The 14,953-nt window shown below is 53.2% G+C and overlaps 7 protein-coding genes across 7 annotated transcripts; 3 read left to right on the top strand and 4 right to left on the bottom strand.

Annotated features, from left to right (window-relative positions):
- Positions 1 to 374: 374 nt before the first annotated feature.
- Positions 375 to 1,857, bottom strand: AB675_112 (uncharacterized protein; the record flags this gene model as incomplete). Its single annotated transcript, XM_018140132.1, has 2 exons — positions 375 to 1,379; positions 1,423 to 1,857. The coding sequence occupies 2 exons, from the start codon at positions 1,855 to 1,857 to the stop codon at positions 375 to 377; spliced, it is 1,440 nt and encodes a 479-aa protein (XP_017997652.1).
- Positions 1,858 to 2,934: 1,077 nt separating this feature from the next.
- On the top strand, positions 2,935 to 3,789 carry AB675_111 (4,5-DOPA dioxygenase extradiol; the record flags this gene model as incomplete). The annotated part of the gene is made up of 1 exon (XM_018140026.1): positions 2,935 to 3,789. The coding sequence occupies one exon, from the start codon at positions 2,935 to 2,937 to the stop codon at positions 3,787 to 3,789; it is 855 nt and encodes a 284-aa protein (XP_017997732.1).
- A 52-nt stretch (positions 3,790 to 3,841) lies between these two features.
- Positions 3,842 to 4,279, bottom strand: AB675_110 (NADH-ubiquinone oxido 10.5 kDa subunit; the record flags this gene model as incomplete). Its single annotated transcript, XM_018139918.1, has 4 exons — positions 3,842 to 3,900; positions 3,947 to 3,979; positions 4,031 to 4,137; positions 4,194 to 4,279. The coding sequence occupies 4 exons, from the start codon at positions 4,277 to 4,279 to the stop codon at positions 3,842 to 3,844; spliced, it is 285 nt and encodes a 94-aa protein (XP_017997670.1).
- Positions 4,280 to 4,683: 404 nt separating this feature from the next.
- On the top strand, positions 4,684 to 5,291 carry AB675_109 (Mitochondrial pyruvate carrier 3; the record flags this gene model as incomplete). Its single annotated transcript, XM_018139810.1, has 2 exons — positions 4,684 to 5,012; positions 5,093 to 5,291. The coding sequence occupies 2 exons, from the start codon at positions 4,684 to 4,686 to the stop codon at positions 5,289 to 5,291; spliced, it is 528 nt and encodes a 175-aa protein (XP_017997755.1).
- A 3,297-nt stretch (positions 5,292 to 8,588) lies between these two features.
- AB675_108 (uncharacterized protein) lies at positions 8,589 to 9,714 on the bottom strand (the record flags this gene model as incomplete). The annotated part of the gene is made up of 2 exons (XM_018139700.1): positions 8,589 to 9,487; positions 9,624 to 9,714. 2 exons carry the CDS (start codon positions 9,712 to 9,714, stop codon positions 8,589 to 8,591), a joined length of 990 nt encoding a protein of 329 aa, XP_017997655.1.
- A 742-nt stretch (positions 9,715 to 10,456) lies between these two features.
- AB675_107 (putative transcriptional regulatory protein) lies at positions 10,457 to 11,869 on the bottom strand (the record flags this gene model as incomplete). The annotated part of the gene is made up of 1 exon (XM_018139595.1): positions 10,457 to 11,869. One exon carries the CDS (start codon positions 11,867 to 11,869, stop codon positions 10,457 to 10,459), a length of 1,413 nt encoding a protein of 470 aa, XP_017997776.1.
- A 1,862-nt stretch (positions 11,870 to 13,731) lies between these two features.
- AB675_106 (uncharacterized protein) lies at positions 13,732 to 14,445 on the top strand (the record flags this gene model as incomplete). The annotated part of the gene is made up of 2 exons (XM_018139489.1): positions 13,732 to 13,887; positions 14,053 to 14,445. 2 exons carry the CDS (start codon positions 13,732 to 13,734, stop codon positions 14,443 to 14,445), a joined length of 549 nt encoding a protein of 182 aa, XP_017997757.1.
- Positions 14,446 to 14,953: the final 508 nt, after the last annotated feature.

Raw genomic sequence — 14,953 nt, 5'->3', positions numbered from 1 at the left:
TCGAAATCAGGGTGCTCGCGGGAATTTCGCTTGGTATTCCAGCTAAGTGCTCAACGGAATTGCCTGCTTTGAGGACTGGATCAGTATGGCTAATATTGATTAGATGTGGATGATCTGACATGCTCTGAGGTTTCACTGTAGCCATAGCAGCAACGGCATATGCTGGAATAGTTCGACCTCCAATTACTTCTTGCTCCAGACCTTCGAGACCGTGGCGAACGTGTGCTTCACGCACTCCTGCCCGTATGCGCTGCATTGAGACCCTTGCCCATTTGTCCCAGGACGGGAGCAGGTAGACTCGAAGGGCGGGCACGTCCAGCGACGAAGGCATCGTCTCGGTTTGAGAACTCGCACGGGCTTGTGCGGCAAAGACATCATTCCGTTCTAGGTCGCTTGCTGGCTGGTTCGACGGAACTGCGATCAGCTGATGCCCTCAGCCGGATCATTTGGCGCCATAGATATTGGATCTCCTGCTTTGACTCGGCCAGCTGATTCTCCAGCTTGTCACTATTAAATTCGTGCTTGGTGCAAGCTTTGCAGACCTTGCTAGCAGAACGCTTCAGCGTTTTCTTGAGCCATCTTTGCAAGAGTCGACCTTCTCCCTCCTCGGCTTCAGCATCTCCGACCAGCTGCACTACCAGTTCGGCCTTTTCGGCTTCTGGTACGTCGGCGAAGTCCTTCGTCATCGTGGCAACGTACTTAGGGATGTTGCTGCCGGTGTGCTTGGTGCCGTGCTCTTTGACCTTGCCGAGCTGCTGGTCTTTCTTGAGGATGTCAGCCCTGAGCTTGGCGTTGTCTTCGCTCGTCGCTTGTTGGCTCTGTTCGAGTTCCTTGATGCGAAGATCTTTCTCCGAGCTGTCGGCTCTAAGCTTCTCGTTCTCATCGCTTACCACTGGCTGGTTCTGTTGGATCTGTTCGATGTGGGTGTCTTTCTCCAGGACTTCGGCTTTGAGCGTCCCGATCTCTTCGCTCATCGCTTGCTGTGTTTGTTCTAGCTTCTTGATGTGGGCGTTCTTTTTCCGGCCCTTCAGTTTGAGCTCATCGTTCTCATCGATCACCTCTTGCTGCGTCTGCTGAAGCTCCCTAATGTGGCTGTCTTTCTTCAGGACCTCGGCTTTGAGCTTCTCGTTCTTGTCGCTTGTCGCTCGCTGAGCCTGCTCCAGCTGCTTAATGTGAAGATCTTTCTGCTGCGCCGCCGACTTTGCATCATCCAGTTCCTTCAGAGCCTCCATCGCAACCTGCTGATGGCTCTGCCCCGAAGTCCCTTGATTCTCCTCGTCCTCAAATTCGAACCCGTCTTGACCACTCTGAAGCGCCGTAATAATGCCTTCCTTCTCAGCGAGCCTGTTGTTGAGGTCGGCAATACATTCGGAACTCTTCTGTGCCTCCTCCTTATCTTTCGATTTCCTGTGCTCTGCCAACCTCCTCGGGCGATTTAGAGTGAAGGATCGTCTCAACACCAGTTAAGTGTCGAAGCAGACTATCATATTCCTGTTTCTGTCGCTTGACTGCGCCGAGATGCAGTGTTGAGATACTTTTGAGGTCCTTGATCTGCTTCTTGGCGTTGTTCAGGCAGCCCTGCAGATGTTTGATCGCTTTGATATCATCTGTACTTCGAGTCGGGTCCACGTTTGGATCTGATGTGGGTGTGGGCAAAGAAAGGGTTCCTGAGAGGTCCGTCTCAAGGACGTTCTTGACGGCTTGGAAGTGTTCATTCAGCTGGGGTTCCAACTCATTGATCCTGGATTTGTCGCGGCTGGTTGTCGATGATAGGTTGCCCATACGAGTCAGCAGAGTACGTGTACCTCCTATGGTGTGTTCCAAAGCCTCTAACGGCCGCTCCCAAGGCGACGACATCTTACCACCTTTCGCTGTGTGCGAGTTTCAGAGCCTGGCAGATCAGTCTTGAAACCGTTCGAACTCTGGAGGAATCGAGATCAGTCAGTCGGGAAGGAGCTGAGCAAATCAGAGCTTTGCTCGTGTGATTTGGAAGTCGGAGAACTCGGACACTATGTGCGAAGGGAGATGTGCAGAGGGCGAGAAGTCATATAGAACGAAGCAGATGTGTAAGTAGTGCTCATAGGCATCAGTGACTGGCCGAATGGGAGTGAATGCAAATATACCTGAAGGAGATGAGGGGCTTGAGGTGCCTGCATTGCGTCTGAGAGTGAGGTGAGGGCCATACCTACCGATACTCAAGAGAAGCATGTGGCTTGCGACTCAAGGTAGTTGTGACTACAGATCGAAGCTGTTCGGGTGCCTCCATCGTCGGATGAGACATCGTTGGTCATAGCCTCGAAGGCCTCAGGATCAGAGACACGACAGTTCAGTAGCGTCGATGTAACTACTGGCAGTTGCTGAGACCATATTGCTGCCAGCAACCTCAGGCAGAGGCTCCTGGAGGCAAGCGCACCAGGGCAGAAAAGGGGTGAGCATGAGCATGTCGACTCTGTCCTCGATCTCTCCCACTGCACAATTCGGACCCGAGACTCCGAGACGTCCGAGTGGAAGCACACGAGATTCGGTACTGAAGGAGCTTGAAGCGAAATGGTCAGAGTGTGAAGTGAAGCAAGCTGATTCATACACGTCCCAATGCTGATCAGTAGCGCGGAACAGATCCCGTTCCTCCCCACTGAATGACCTGCTTAAGAATTCGCCTAAATAAGGCAACATCCCGACAATTCGTCGAGGTGCACCTTCCGTCTCGTGGACTGTTGCGTGCTTGCTTACAACATCAAGAAACTCTTCTGATCAGGACTATAAAGGGACGTGGATCCTAGAGCATCTTGAATGCATAGATCCACAACATTAATTACCGTACTCAGCATACTGCTATCAATAACAGCACTCATTCTGCCAAACCTGGCATTCATCCGCAGCATCACGTACAAGCTCCCAACTCGTACGGCACTGTCAGCCATCCTGCACAGCAAAATGTCTACCACACCACCAAAACGCCGCACACCAGTCTACTTCGTCTCCCACGGCGGCCCCACCACAATGTACGACACCAGCCACCCAGTCTTTCCCCGCCTGCAAGCCATCGGCGCCGAAATCACCCAAAAAGTCCGTCCCTCTGCCATCGTCGTCTTCTCCGCGCACTGGCAGGCTTCCCGCGGCCCACCCAACACGATTGAGATCAACTACTCCGAGTCAGAGCCGCTGCTATACGATTTCTACGGGTTTCCGCGGCACTACTATGCGGAGAAATTCCCGAATCGGGGCTCGAAGGAGGTGGCGCAGCGGGTGGGGGGATTGTTGAAGGAGGGAGGGTTTGAGGTTGTGGAAGAGGAGAGGGGCTTGGATCATGGCGTGTTTGTGCCGTTTAAGATCATGTTTGATCCGGAGAAGAATCCCGTGGGCGTGCCGATCGTGCAGGTCAGTTTGTTGGAGGACGAGGCTGATGCGGAGGGACATATCAGGTTGGGAAGGGCGGTGCAGAAGTTGAGAGAGGAGAATGTGGTGGTGGTTGTGAGTGGGATGGCGGTGCATAATTTGAGGGATTTCATGCGGGTGAGGGGCGGGGGTGGGACAATGCCGTATGCGAAGTCGTTTGATGAGGCGTTGAGGGAGGCGGTGGAGACGGAGCCGGGGAGTGAGAGGGATGAGGAGATGAAGGGATTGTTGAAGAGGAGGGATGCGAGGCAGGCACATCCTACTTTTGAGCATTTGTTGCCGATTCATATTGGTGTTGGGGCCGCGGGGGGTGATAGAGGGAAGCAGTTGTGGACGTTACCCGAGGGGTCGATGTCTTGGGCGCAGTATCGGTTTGGTGAGGTTCAGGCTTGATGGGCCTTCCAGAGAAGTCGTTTTTGTACATTTTGGTCCAGCGTGACCATGGCTATGACTCCGCTTTGACTAATGTTGAAACTTTGTCCTCGATTTCCTTGTCACTCAGACCTGTCCTGGTTAGCTAGAGGCTCAAGGAATCGGCTCAAGAACTCACCTGACAGCTCCTCTGACCGCTCAACTCCTTTCGCTGGCCACAGATCAGTCGTTGTCCAGGTATACGTGCTTCAGTGTGCCTCACCATATCTTGCCCAAACTTTCGGTGCCACACCCGTAGCTTCTCGTATGAGGATGGGTGTCTCTGGGTTGTGCTTCTTCATCGTAGGGTATGCGCGCTTGATGAATGTTCTGCGACCCATATGTTAGCTCCGCCGTTCGCAAAAAGGCATGTACAGGTCCCGTACCTCGCCGCATCGCTAGCTTGTGAAGAGGAGCAGAGATGGAAGCGCACCTCGCGCAGAGTGCTGCCGAAGGCGTATCGTGCAGCCATGGCGAGCTGTGCCGGACAATTTGGAGTCTTCGAAGCCCGCAATGCTCTATCAGTCCCGCCAGTGTGCGTCCCCGAGCATTGCAGCGTCTTCTAGTGCATTGAAGTTGATCTGGGGAAAGAGCTGGCGCGGATTTATGGTTTCTATATCCGGGCGAAAGTTAACGATTACCCGAACTGCTCCTCACGACTCACAACTCCTCACACCCGGCCTCGCTCTACATTTCTAATCTGCCTCACATAGATCAGACAAGGGCAGCCAGCACAATCGTTGCTGCCGACTGTCATACTCTACGACTCACCAGCGCCGTCGTCGACCGTACTCCCCAACCGTGCGAGAGCTAGCGGCGGTCCTCCCCAACAATCCGCTCTACCGCCGACCGGCCATATACCACCCTCTACACAAGATGGCCACCCCGCGAGCAGGCCTGCGCTTCTTCGCGCAAGCCCGCCAGACCTTCGCGCGCACCTTCAAGCGACATCAAACCACGGCCGGGGTCAACGCAGCCGCCATCGATGGAGCAGCAGCGCCAAAACCCAGCTTTTGGAACAGCGAAATCGGACCCAAAACCGTGCACTTTTGGGCGCCGGTGATGAAGTGGGGTGTTGTGGCTGCTGGTGCGAGCGATTTCTTGCGCCCGGCGGAGAAGTTGAGCTTGACGCAGAATATGGCTCTTCTTGCGACTGGCTCGATCTGGACAAGATGGTGTTTCGTTATTCGGCCCAAGAACATGCTGTAAGTGCTTCAAGTCCTCCAGCCTATATCGATCGTCGGGTTCGGCTTCCTTTCGGCCATACTAATAAGCATTTCAACAGTCTCGCTGGCGTGAACTTCTGCCTCTTCCTCGTGGGCCTCGTACAGACATCCCGAATTTTCTTGTACCGGAAGGAGGTAGAGGGCTCGACTGGCGCGGCGTTCTCGTCTATGTGGGCTACGATCAAGGGAGATGGAAAGAAGGTTGAGGCGAAGGCTAAGGAGGAGGCTAAGGAGGTTGAGTCGAAAGTCGGCGCTTAGGACTTTGGAAGGGCGAGGTAATGGCTAAAGATGAAGTGAGCGGTCGTGTCAATGGCAGATTTCGTATCGAGATAGGAGAACGACCTATTCGAGCTTTGGTTTGTCCTACCTCTGTTTGATCAGCATCGCACCTGTCGCCCATGTCTGTCCATCTCGACTTCCGGACTCACTCGCCCGTCATCGAACAGCCGATACAATTGATGGTCTTTACCGAGGAAAAGTATATATGTTTCAATGCCTCAAATCTGGCCCATCAAACACCTGTGTCATCTCCATGTAACCTTTCAGCAGCATGGTGCAACGGCAAGCACATCTCAGCGAGGCCCCCCTTAGGCTTCGGCCATGATGAGCTGAGGGTTCTGATGGACCTGACGCCACCACTCGCTGAAGAAGATCCTAGTTCGATTCTGGGTGCTGCTATGGCTTTGTCCTTTTTGCTTTTTGATTTTGCTGCTGTTCAGGTCCTATAGTCGCTGGCGCTGGGCGCGACCTAAGCCGGTGATAGGCCGGTGGACACTGTCTGAGCAGTGACACAACTAGCATTCTTCACTGGGGAAAGGTCTATATACTTACTTCTCTCAGAATTTGCCCATCAACAACTTCACGATTTCTCGTCCATTTCAGCAGCATGGTGCAACGGCGAGCACATCGGCGAGGGTCCATAGCTTGTGAAGCAACCACGAGCCAGGTCCTAACGGATCTGGTGAGGTGGTGATCCTCCCATGAAGAAGATCCTAGTTCGATTCTAGGTGCTGCTATCGCTTTTTGCCTTTTGTTTCTAGAGGTAGGTTCCATTGGTGTGCCAGCAGCCTTGGGAAGACGGCCGCACTAGCACAGAGTCCGATACATGGCAAGCGGTGTCATTTCAAGCTGGACGAAGACATTCTTGAACATGGTCTCAAGAGGGAACTCTACATAACATGAAGGCACTCGTCCCACCAGTCAGCAGTAGGTGCTAACAAGGCATGACAATGCGTCACCGGAATCATCAGCATGGTTGCAGAAGAGGAGAGGATGACAACGAGGACAAGACAGCTACTTATACCTCTCCGCGAGGTGGACGTCCGACGCAGAGCGAAACGATCGCTTCACTAACTCGGCTAGGATACAACCACTACTGGTTGCATGAGGATTGACGAGGTGTGAAAGCGAAGCCAGTGAAGAATCGGCAGGTGCAGTCCACTTAAAGATACTAGATTCGAGAACGGACGTGCAGGAAATTGGGACAGCGTATAATGTGGTAGCGTGCTTAACACTAATGCATAGATGGTGCTACGAAGTATCAGTCAATCACTCCTCCCTCTGATCACAGCTTGTGAAAGCCGGTGTGGTATAAAATGCGAAATGCCCAGAAACGCCAGATGGGGTCATGCGTTGTCGGTGGTCGGGGGAGATGCTGACAATCAGACGTTGGTGACAGCATGCCATTCGTCTAGCTCGTAGGGGCAAGGATGCTTGGGACGTCGTCCGTCGGTTGTGTCGGTATGGCTGTGAGGCAAGTTGTCCAGCGCTTGGCCATAGCTGCTGGACCCACCTTTCCACCGCTGTCCAGAGCCTAAAGGTCACCGCAATGCCTCCTTCCCCGTCTTCACAGACACAACACTCTCCCCACTCCTCTCGCTCCTCAAACTCGCCGTGTCTATAATGCCTGTCCCCGTAGGACTACCCCTCCGGCTCGTGCTTGGACTGCTAGCGGCGCTGGTGCTAGTGCTCGACGAACTTGTTGAACTCGACCTTCGTTCTGAGGACGTGTGTTGCGATGTGTACTGGCACTTGGCGAGGATATGCCGTAACGAGTCGGCTGCGCATTGTGGTGGTGTGTCCTTGAATGTTGGAAAGCGAATCATGCGGCTGTGTGGCAGGGAGTCAGGGGTTGTTATTGAGGATTGTTTTGAGGGCATGCTGGCTTGTGATGTATGTACCAGACCGGCTATGAGGTTGTGGTGGTTGTGGAGTGATGTATATGCGGTTTTTAGGCCCGTCGATGCCTCGGCTGTGTTGACTGCACTGGCGCCTTGAGGCGGTAGATGTACTGGCCGACGGTGGTCGAGGTGTGTTTGTTGAGTTCAGCGGCTTTGATGTCGCGTGGGATGTTTGCAGCGGTATTAACGGCTGTAGTACAGAGGTTGTTGAATCGACGGGTGGTTTCAGATCTTGGTGTGGCACAGCAGTCTCTCAAATGTGGCACAAGCGCTATTATACAGAACAGAGAAGCATGCAGGTCGTCAATTTACCGGCATCGATCATCTGCAGGGTGAGCCTGGAGTAATGACGAAGGTAAAACCGAGGGGAATACTCTGGGGCAGGTGACTTGTGCTAAGGTTTTTCGGAATGACAGAAGTAAAAAGAAAGAAAAGGTCGTTAGTACAAGATCTGACCGTGCTTTGTTGGACGGAACAGATTCGACCACGAGATCGAGATCGAAGGTGTGAAAGAAAACGCCTGACATGACAGGGGACCGGAAGTGGCACGTTCTTGTGAAGGCCAACCCCAGTTCTCCGTTACATCTTTGGAGGCGAAATGCACAAATAGGAAACCTTCCTTGCATGATTTTGGTGCAGCTGAAAGGACCTAAATCGCGGCGCGAGACCGATCGGAGAAAATTTGGCCTGGACTTCGAACTCGTCATTGACGAAGGTGAGTCGTTCTTGCACCGCGTCTTCTCGCGCCCACCCTTCGTCGTTGCTCACGCACAGGCACGAGGTATCCGAGGTCATGACAAAGTTCTCGCGAATGTCTCGCTTGTGGTCAGATCTGGAAAACTCAACGGAAACATCATGCGGATGGTGAGTGGTCGATCTTGATCTGACAGGTTGATCGATGGAAGCAAGAAAGTACGTCTGTTGTGAATGGTTGGATTCAAGTTCCAGAGCAAAGCTACGTCACTCGCTTGGCGCCTCAGACTGTGGCGATCGCGGGCGTGGCGTTGGGAAAGTGGCAGTGACGAGATTTTGCCTTACTAACGTGCGGCTACCCTCGTATGGTCGAGCGGATCATTGCACAGTGTCACAAGACCTGACTTGACTATCAGAGGGTGTTGAAGTATACAAAAACGTGACTACCTAGGTACCACTTCCGATGACGTGGTTTGTATGTCCGTTTGGCGTCGAGTTGGATACCACACCCACAGGATTCCTCGATCACGATGGGTTTAGATATTAAGGAACATTGTAAGAACATCGCCCGGCTAAACATTCGACATCCTTGAAGACGCGCCTCGCTCCCTGGAGCAGTCCAAATGCCTCCAGATAGGCGTTGTGCCAACTCATTGTCCGGAACAGATACCGACTTCATGGATCAAAGATATGGCCCCAGCACCGATTGTGTATGAGCCCAGTTCTTGCCTCTAGCCTCCTTGCGCAATGTTGCCATCGTCTTGGCATTTGGCGTACAATCGCACCTATGGTTGACAAGGTACAATCCATTGGCCTGTCTGTCATACGAATTTCGGCCGGGCTTGCTATGCCAGTCTACTCCCTGCCCGCCAAACGCTGCACTGGTCGACTGGAACAAGTATCTTTGTCCAGCTTCGTCGTCCGTGTACGTCAGAAGGCTGATGAGGGGCTGGAGTGTAAGCCATAACACCCACCCCATCCAGGAGTTACGGTCGACACTTCTCCACAAGTTGCCCGTGTCGACAAAACCTGGCCAGGTATGTATGAACGACACGTCTGGGTTGTCATCGGCAAGCTGTTCCATGTACAATGAGTTCTGGGTGAGGTAGAGAGGCTGGCCTTTGAAACTGCTGAAGTTCTTCTTCAAATCCAGGTCTTCCAGGTCGATTCTTGTCGTTTCCAACCCTCCACCTGCTACACTGATGACCCTGCCAGCATTTGCTCGTTTGAGTTGTGGGAGAAGCTGCTCCACGAAGAGCATTCGGGAATAGTATTCTAAGGTCTGTACGATCCCGTGGCCTTCTGATGTCAATTCGAGCTTCCAGAATTGAGCATATCCGGCGGTCAGAAACAGCAGGTCGATGCAAGTTTCTTTGGATTTGATGAGGTCGCATATTCGTTTCGTGTCAGCTAAGAGGGAAACTTCGCCTTCGATCCAGACGATTTCTGCTTTTGGGTTGACGCTACGCTGCTCTTCAATGAAGGCTTTCGTGCGTCCTTCCGAGGACTTGCGGCCAACGAGGTAGATCCGAGTGCTGTGGCCGGTTGCGACAAGAGCTTTGATGGTGAGCTTTCCTATGCCTGTGGCCCATGTCGTCAGTCAGCGTTCATCGGCCTCATGCTTTAATACGAGAAGCCTGTACGTTGTAGGTAGGTGAAGTCCAACGCGAATTGTCGATAGCTCTTCAACTGCTTCTGTTCGTGGCGGTCAACTTACCAGAGGTACCTCCAACGAAGACTGCAACTTGTGGCATAGTTGACTCATCGATGGCGGCATTCGATGCTTTGATTGCCGGGTAGGCGACCATGGTGACCTGATCATACGCACGCGACACTCGCAACCGACACGAGAATGAGGTAGTGTGCATTCATCGAAGCAGTATTCACAGGCGCCTCAAGACTGACCGCATTCCAGGCAACAACGGAGCTAGCAAAACGGAGGCTGTTTTGGTTCGCCGGATCGAGCGCGCTTCAACGTCGGCCATCATTAGTGCGAAACCCACAACACGAATAATGGGCGGCGTGCTGTGGTGGTAAACCAGCGGTATCCAGACAGCTTTCGCATGATGCTATTCTGGCCACCATTCATCAGTCTTGATAGATTCGCATCTCTGTGAAAAATCTACTACGAAAACAATGGTGGCTTGCGTATCGTAAGTTGACGATCTATGCTTGGGGATTCCGAGTCCCGGCAGCAGCCAACCGTATCCAGGGGTTCCCCACTTCAACCCGGCGTGTTCCGCCGGTCAACCGGCTAGCCAAAAGACCTCCTTTCATCGGTCTTCGTAGTCCCTTCTACAGCTTAGGCATTTTACGAGCTCTACGTTAGGTCATTGCAGAATTGCAGCAGACTCTGGCACTCACCACAGCTGTTGACTAGATCAAATGAGCATTACTCACAACTATTGGCGTGCAAGTTTTGATTTCCATCAATGTCCATTATCTGATATTACCTTACCCCAAGTCCCTAGGTATCTTGCGCCCTGCTGAACGCTCACGAACTATTACCATCCCAGAAGCAGAACATTACCACCACCAGCTTTTTTCGGACTACACCGCGGCCAATGGCCGCTCTGGCCCCCAAGTCCGTCCCTCAGTGCAGTGGCTCGCGGGCATCTTGAATTTCACACTCATCTCATGAAACCTGGTCGCCGTGTTGAGCATCTCGAGCACCTGGCCTTGCAACAAGCCTGCCCGTTTCTCTTGTCCAGCAGACGTCTTCTCGTAGTTCTGAATCAGCTCTCGTGCTCCGTCGATATGCCGACTGGCATTTTGAATATTCCACAACCAGTACTCGAAGCTAGACAGCAGTATACACGTGATCAAGGAGGCAGCAAGGGCGTTATCGGTGTCGCGATAGGTGGCGTGGTGTTTGCTCTGCGCGGCGCACAGTGCTCGTACACTGCGTCCGTACATCTCAAAACTTAGTCGACGTGCTTCGAAATTGACACATTCGATACCGGGCCCTTGGCGACCTTGGTCCGTGAAGGTATCGTCCACAGACTCGTCGACAAGGGAGGTCGCTAGAAGTGCATAGCGGACGAAGTCGTATTGTGCCGCAACTTGAGGGATTGTGTACAGGAAGAATAGTTCCGAGCTGCGGGCGCCCATGGCTGCACCGGTGTGGGCCATGTAGAATTCGAAGGAATGCGCTGCTTGAGGATGATCGGCGAACGGCGAGACGTCTAGTGTGCGAGCGAGTGGTAGACCGATTTGACTTGTCGGCTGACGAGATCTGTCGACATATTCAGCGCTCTTCGTCCGTCTTGCTGGTGGTCGAGTCGGGCCGTCCAAAATGAGATCTGGTGTTTGTGGGACTTTGTATGGTTTGTGCTGCTCCACTGCTTGTGCGGTACTCGGCCAGGAGAAGTGTGTTCGCATGATCGGTGGCAGTGTGAGTACTCCATTGTTGTCAGATAGAGTTCCTGTCAAGATGCCATCAGCAGGCCCTGCGCTGGTCCATGGACTTCGGTACTTGGTTGCATGGTGTAAGAAGTAGCTCGGCTCATCGCCATAGTTGCCGCTCGATGCTGACGATGGCGGTGTATACTGAGATTCTCTCCAGTGAGGGCTTGGCTGCGGAAGGTGCAAGCCTGTTGGAGTCCCGCTGGCACTGCTGTCCGTACTCAGCAGTGACTGGATAGAGCCGAATGTGCTCGATGGAGTCGTTGCCGGCACGTTGAACCCAGTCTCGAGGCGGACATGAAAGCCATTGTCAGGCTCAACGTCGTCTGGCTTGACAAATGGAAAGCCTTCGCACACACGCGCCGAGGATTTCAGGCAATTCCAGCATGCTGGCTTGTGTTCGTCGCATTTGACTCTCCGTTGTTTACAGGTGAGGCACCCTGTACGAGTCTTTTTGGTGCAGTTTCGTTTCCGACGCTCCTTGAGTTCGGGTCGTTTCTTGGCCTCAGATTCCTTCTTGGACGGTGAGACTTGACTTCCGGTGGTAGACACCGCCATGTCACAGCTGATCCACGATCTCAGCGCCCCTCGCCCGCACGGTTGTGGTGGTCGTGTGTAAGGCGCGAGGTTTAAAGAAGAGGAACACGAGGAAGGCAACTATTCAGGTAAAACGAGAGCCGGCCAACCAACCGTTCGGCGACTACTCTCCTGAGGACCTCAGGAACATGTGCCTATGCGGGTTGGGATTAGCAGCTCGGCTAATGGAGCGATCGGCAAGCCGGCATGCTTAAGAGAGTCTGGGGACATCCTGGTAGGTCAGGTTCTGGACCTCAAGTCTCCGCGGGGTGCAACGAAAAAATGTTCTTCTGCCATACCAAAGCCAATCCGCTGCTGCGCAATGTAGCCTCACCATTACCACTGAGCCCATATGTAGCACATATGCGAGGTTTCTGTGCTCGTCAGTAATTCAACGCAGCGCTCTGCTCAGGCAATTGAGAACTTCGGAATCAGCTGCAGACACCGGGGTCCTTTTCGGTTCGAAGTCGCTTGGTCGAGTGCCCTTAGAATTTGGCGAAGGGTTGACCTGCAGATCTTGTTCGTTGTGCGCTAAGGTCAGCCAGCCACAAGCCATCGCACCTGCCAATAACGTCTAACAACAATTCTTCTGGGCAAGAGCGAGTCGCCCAAATCACTTCTGGGAAACTCACGCTACAACGCAACAGTGCTCGATCTGAGCAGGGAAATATGCACGCACTACGTTTGACAGATGCACGATATGATCGGCCCTCTCCCGACGACAAGCGGTGACAAGCAACACCTGAGAGCGAGTTGCTCATTCTTGAGGAGATCCGGTCTCACGGACTTGGTCCGAAAGTTCGAGACCACCGCGCGAACCACGTTTTTCGAAACCGCTTTCTTTTTCCGGCACCACGGCTTTCGAACACGTGCAGCCCCTCAGCTGCCTGCATGCTCCTGGTAATGCCCATGGTCCCTCGGTCGCAGGCATTTCATGCATTGCGAGTCGCTCGTGAATCAGCCAGCCCATGCTTATGGTCGGATCTGTCAGCCATACGCCAACAAAGAAGCAAGAAGTGTGGTCGACTAGTATCACTGTCTGGTAGTCGAGCATTATGGTACCATGACCGCGACTCTGGGTCGACACGAGAATCAAGATACTGTGGGGAGAGCTTGTTTTGACTCCTCGATAATGGGGGTACTGTACGAGGAGACAGGTCTCTGGCCAAACGCATACACACTTAAGTACAGTGGCACACGGCCCAGCCTAACAATGATCCAGCAGTGCTAAGTGCTTCAGCCCTCTGGCGGCTCGCCTGCAACAATGGCTCATGCGTACAGCCACTAATTACAGTCAATGACGATGTACGGCACGCCCCCATGAACAGCCAGCTAAATGCGGTTCATAATTGCCCACCTGGGCAGTGTGCATTTCAGCTCGCGCCACGAGTAGTGGTATAGGTGAGTTTTCGAACTTTAAAGCAGAGCTTTGGTCGTGTTCTGCACGAAGCCTGCTGAATATATGGCTGTGAAACCTGCTTTTGGCCAATCGCCAATGCACAATGCTGGTACAGGCTTCACGTGGCTCAGCATCAGCCCTAGGGCTGGCGCAGTCTTCCCCTACGGTGCAGCAGGTATATGCGAGTGGGAAAGGCTGACTTGACCTCGAGAGGAGTTCGCAGTTCTACGCAAGGAGGACTATAAGATGACCATTTTGCTCAACAGTCAGGAGAAGCGCTCTTGACCTCGGTCGCCATTGCCAAAGCCCATCTCAGCAGGACTCTACCGAGATCGATCATCTAAAACGCAACCGAAAGCCATCTCCCGCGATCTACAGCACCCAGGTCCACCTTTCAGCAACCGCTCCCTTGCCAAAATCACCTACCAGCAGTCCTCACACGATCATGTCCTTCCCCACATCCCCTGCCTTCGTCCACACCGGCGACTGGGATGCCGAGACCCGCAAACACCCCGCCATGGAGTTCTTCGAGCGCTACACCAACACCCTCGACTCCGGCCTCCAGACGATGGGCTCTCAACTCAACGACTGGCATACTCCTGTAAGTTGCTCTCCCAAGGTCAATCTTGTATCGGGAAACGAGCGTTGCGTTGAGAATTGTCCGAGCAAATGTCTCTGGTTGACAAGAAAGCTGCTCTAAGTAGCCCCACAATCCTATCTTCCAGCCTACGTCCGTTTCCCGACACAAGGCTAATCAGATTTGCAGGACTTCGAGTACGTCGCGGCCAACGGTAGTTCCACAAAGGGCACCCAAGAGGCCTTCAACGCTCTATCCCAGAGCTACGCTCCGTTGGCCAAATTTCATCATGAGCCATTCTTCCTCATCGCTATTGAATCAGGAAATAGTGGAGATTACGAGATGATCGGGTGCGCGACTGTATATATCAACCTGCCGGGCAAAGAGGAGGAGAAAAAGGTCAAGGATGGAAAAGGCGAGAGTTGGGAGATGAGTCTGCCTGGCGCGTTCAAGTTTTATTATAAAAAGGAGGGCCAGGGTTTCAAGTTGAAGCAGACGCAGGTCTTTAGTGACTCTGGACCGGTGGTCATGGGGCTGTTGAAGAAGGGAGCCATGACTCCGCAGCAGCTTGGGCTGGCTTGAGAGGTTTGATGCTGCGAAGGGCCCGCTATTCATGTGGCAGGTGAATTTTCGACACCCGCATGTTAAGCGACATTGATCGACGTGACGATAGTTCACGACACACACATCAAAGCCTCAGTTGACTCGGCGCCACCCTTCCGTTACGCGATATTCGCCTTCTCAACGTTGTCCCAGCCCTTCTTCTTCGTCTCCTCGATCTTTCTGCACCTGGTCGCTGGTGGGGTGGTCGTTGTCGCTCGAAGGGTACAAAAAGACAAGGGACGTCTCAGCGAAGCAGTCACATATTGTACCTGCTGACGGTGCAAGGGGGAACACTCACACGAACTGTAGCACCAAATAAATTTGGGAATGTACCTACCAGCATCGGGTGAGGCGCACCTCAGAAATGTCGGGACTCGGGACACTTGTCATAGATCCATGAAATTTTAGCCTGAGGGGTCCGCAATGTCTTGGCAACTCACTGTCAACGTCACCTCACCGTGAACTCAGCTCTTTTGAAAACCACTCT

This window comes from Cyphellophora attinorum, assembly GCF_001299255.1.
Source record: "Cyphellophora attinorum strain CBS 131958 chromosome Unknown Contig22, whole genome shotgun sequence".
NCBI lineage: Eukaryota > Fungi > Ascomycota > Eurotiomycetes > Chaetothyriales > Cyphellophoraceae > Cyphellophora > Cyphellophora attinorum.
The sequence above is the reverse complement of the archived record's forward strand: the minus strand, read 5'-3'. Positions and strand labels throughout refer to the sequence as shown.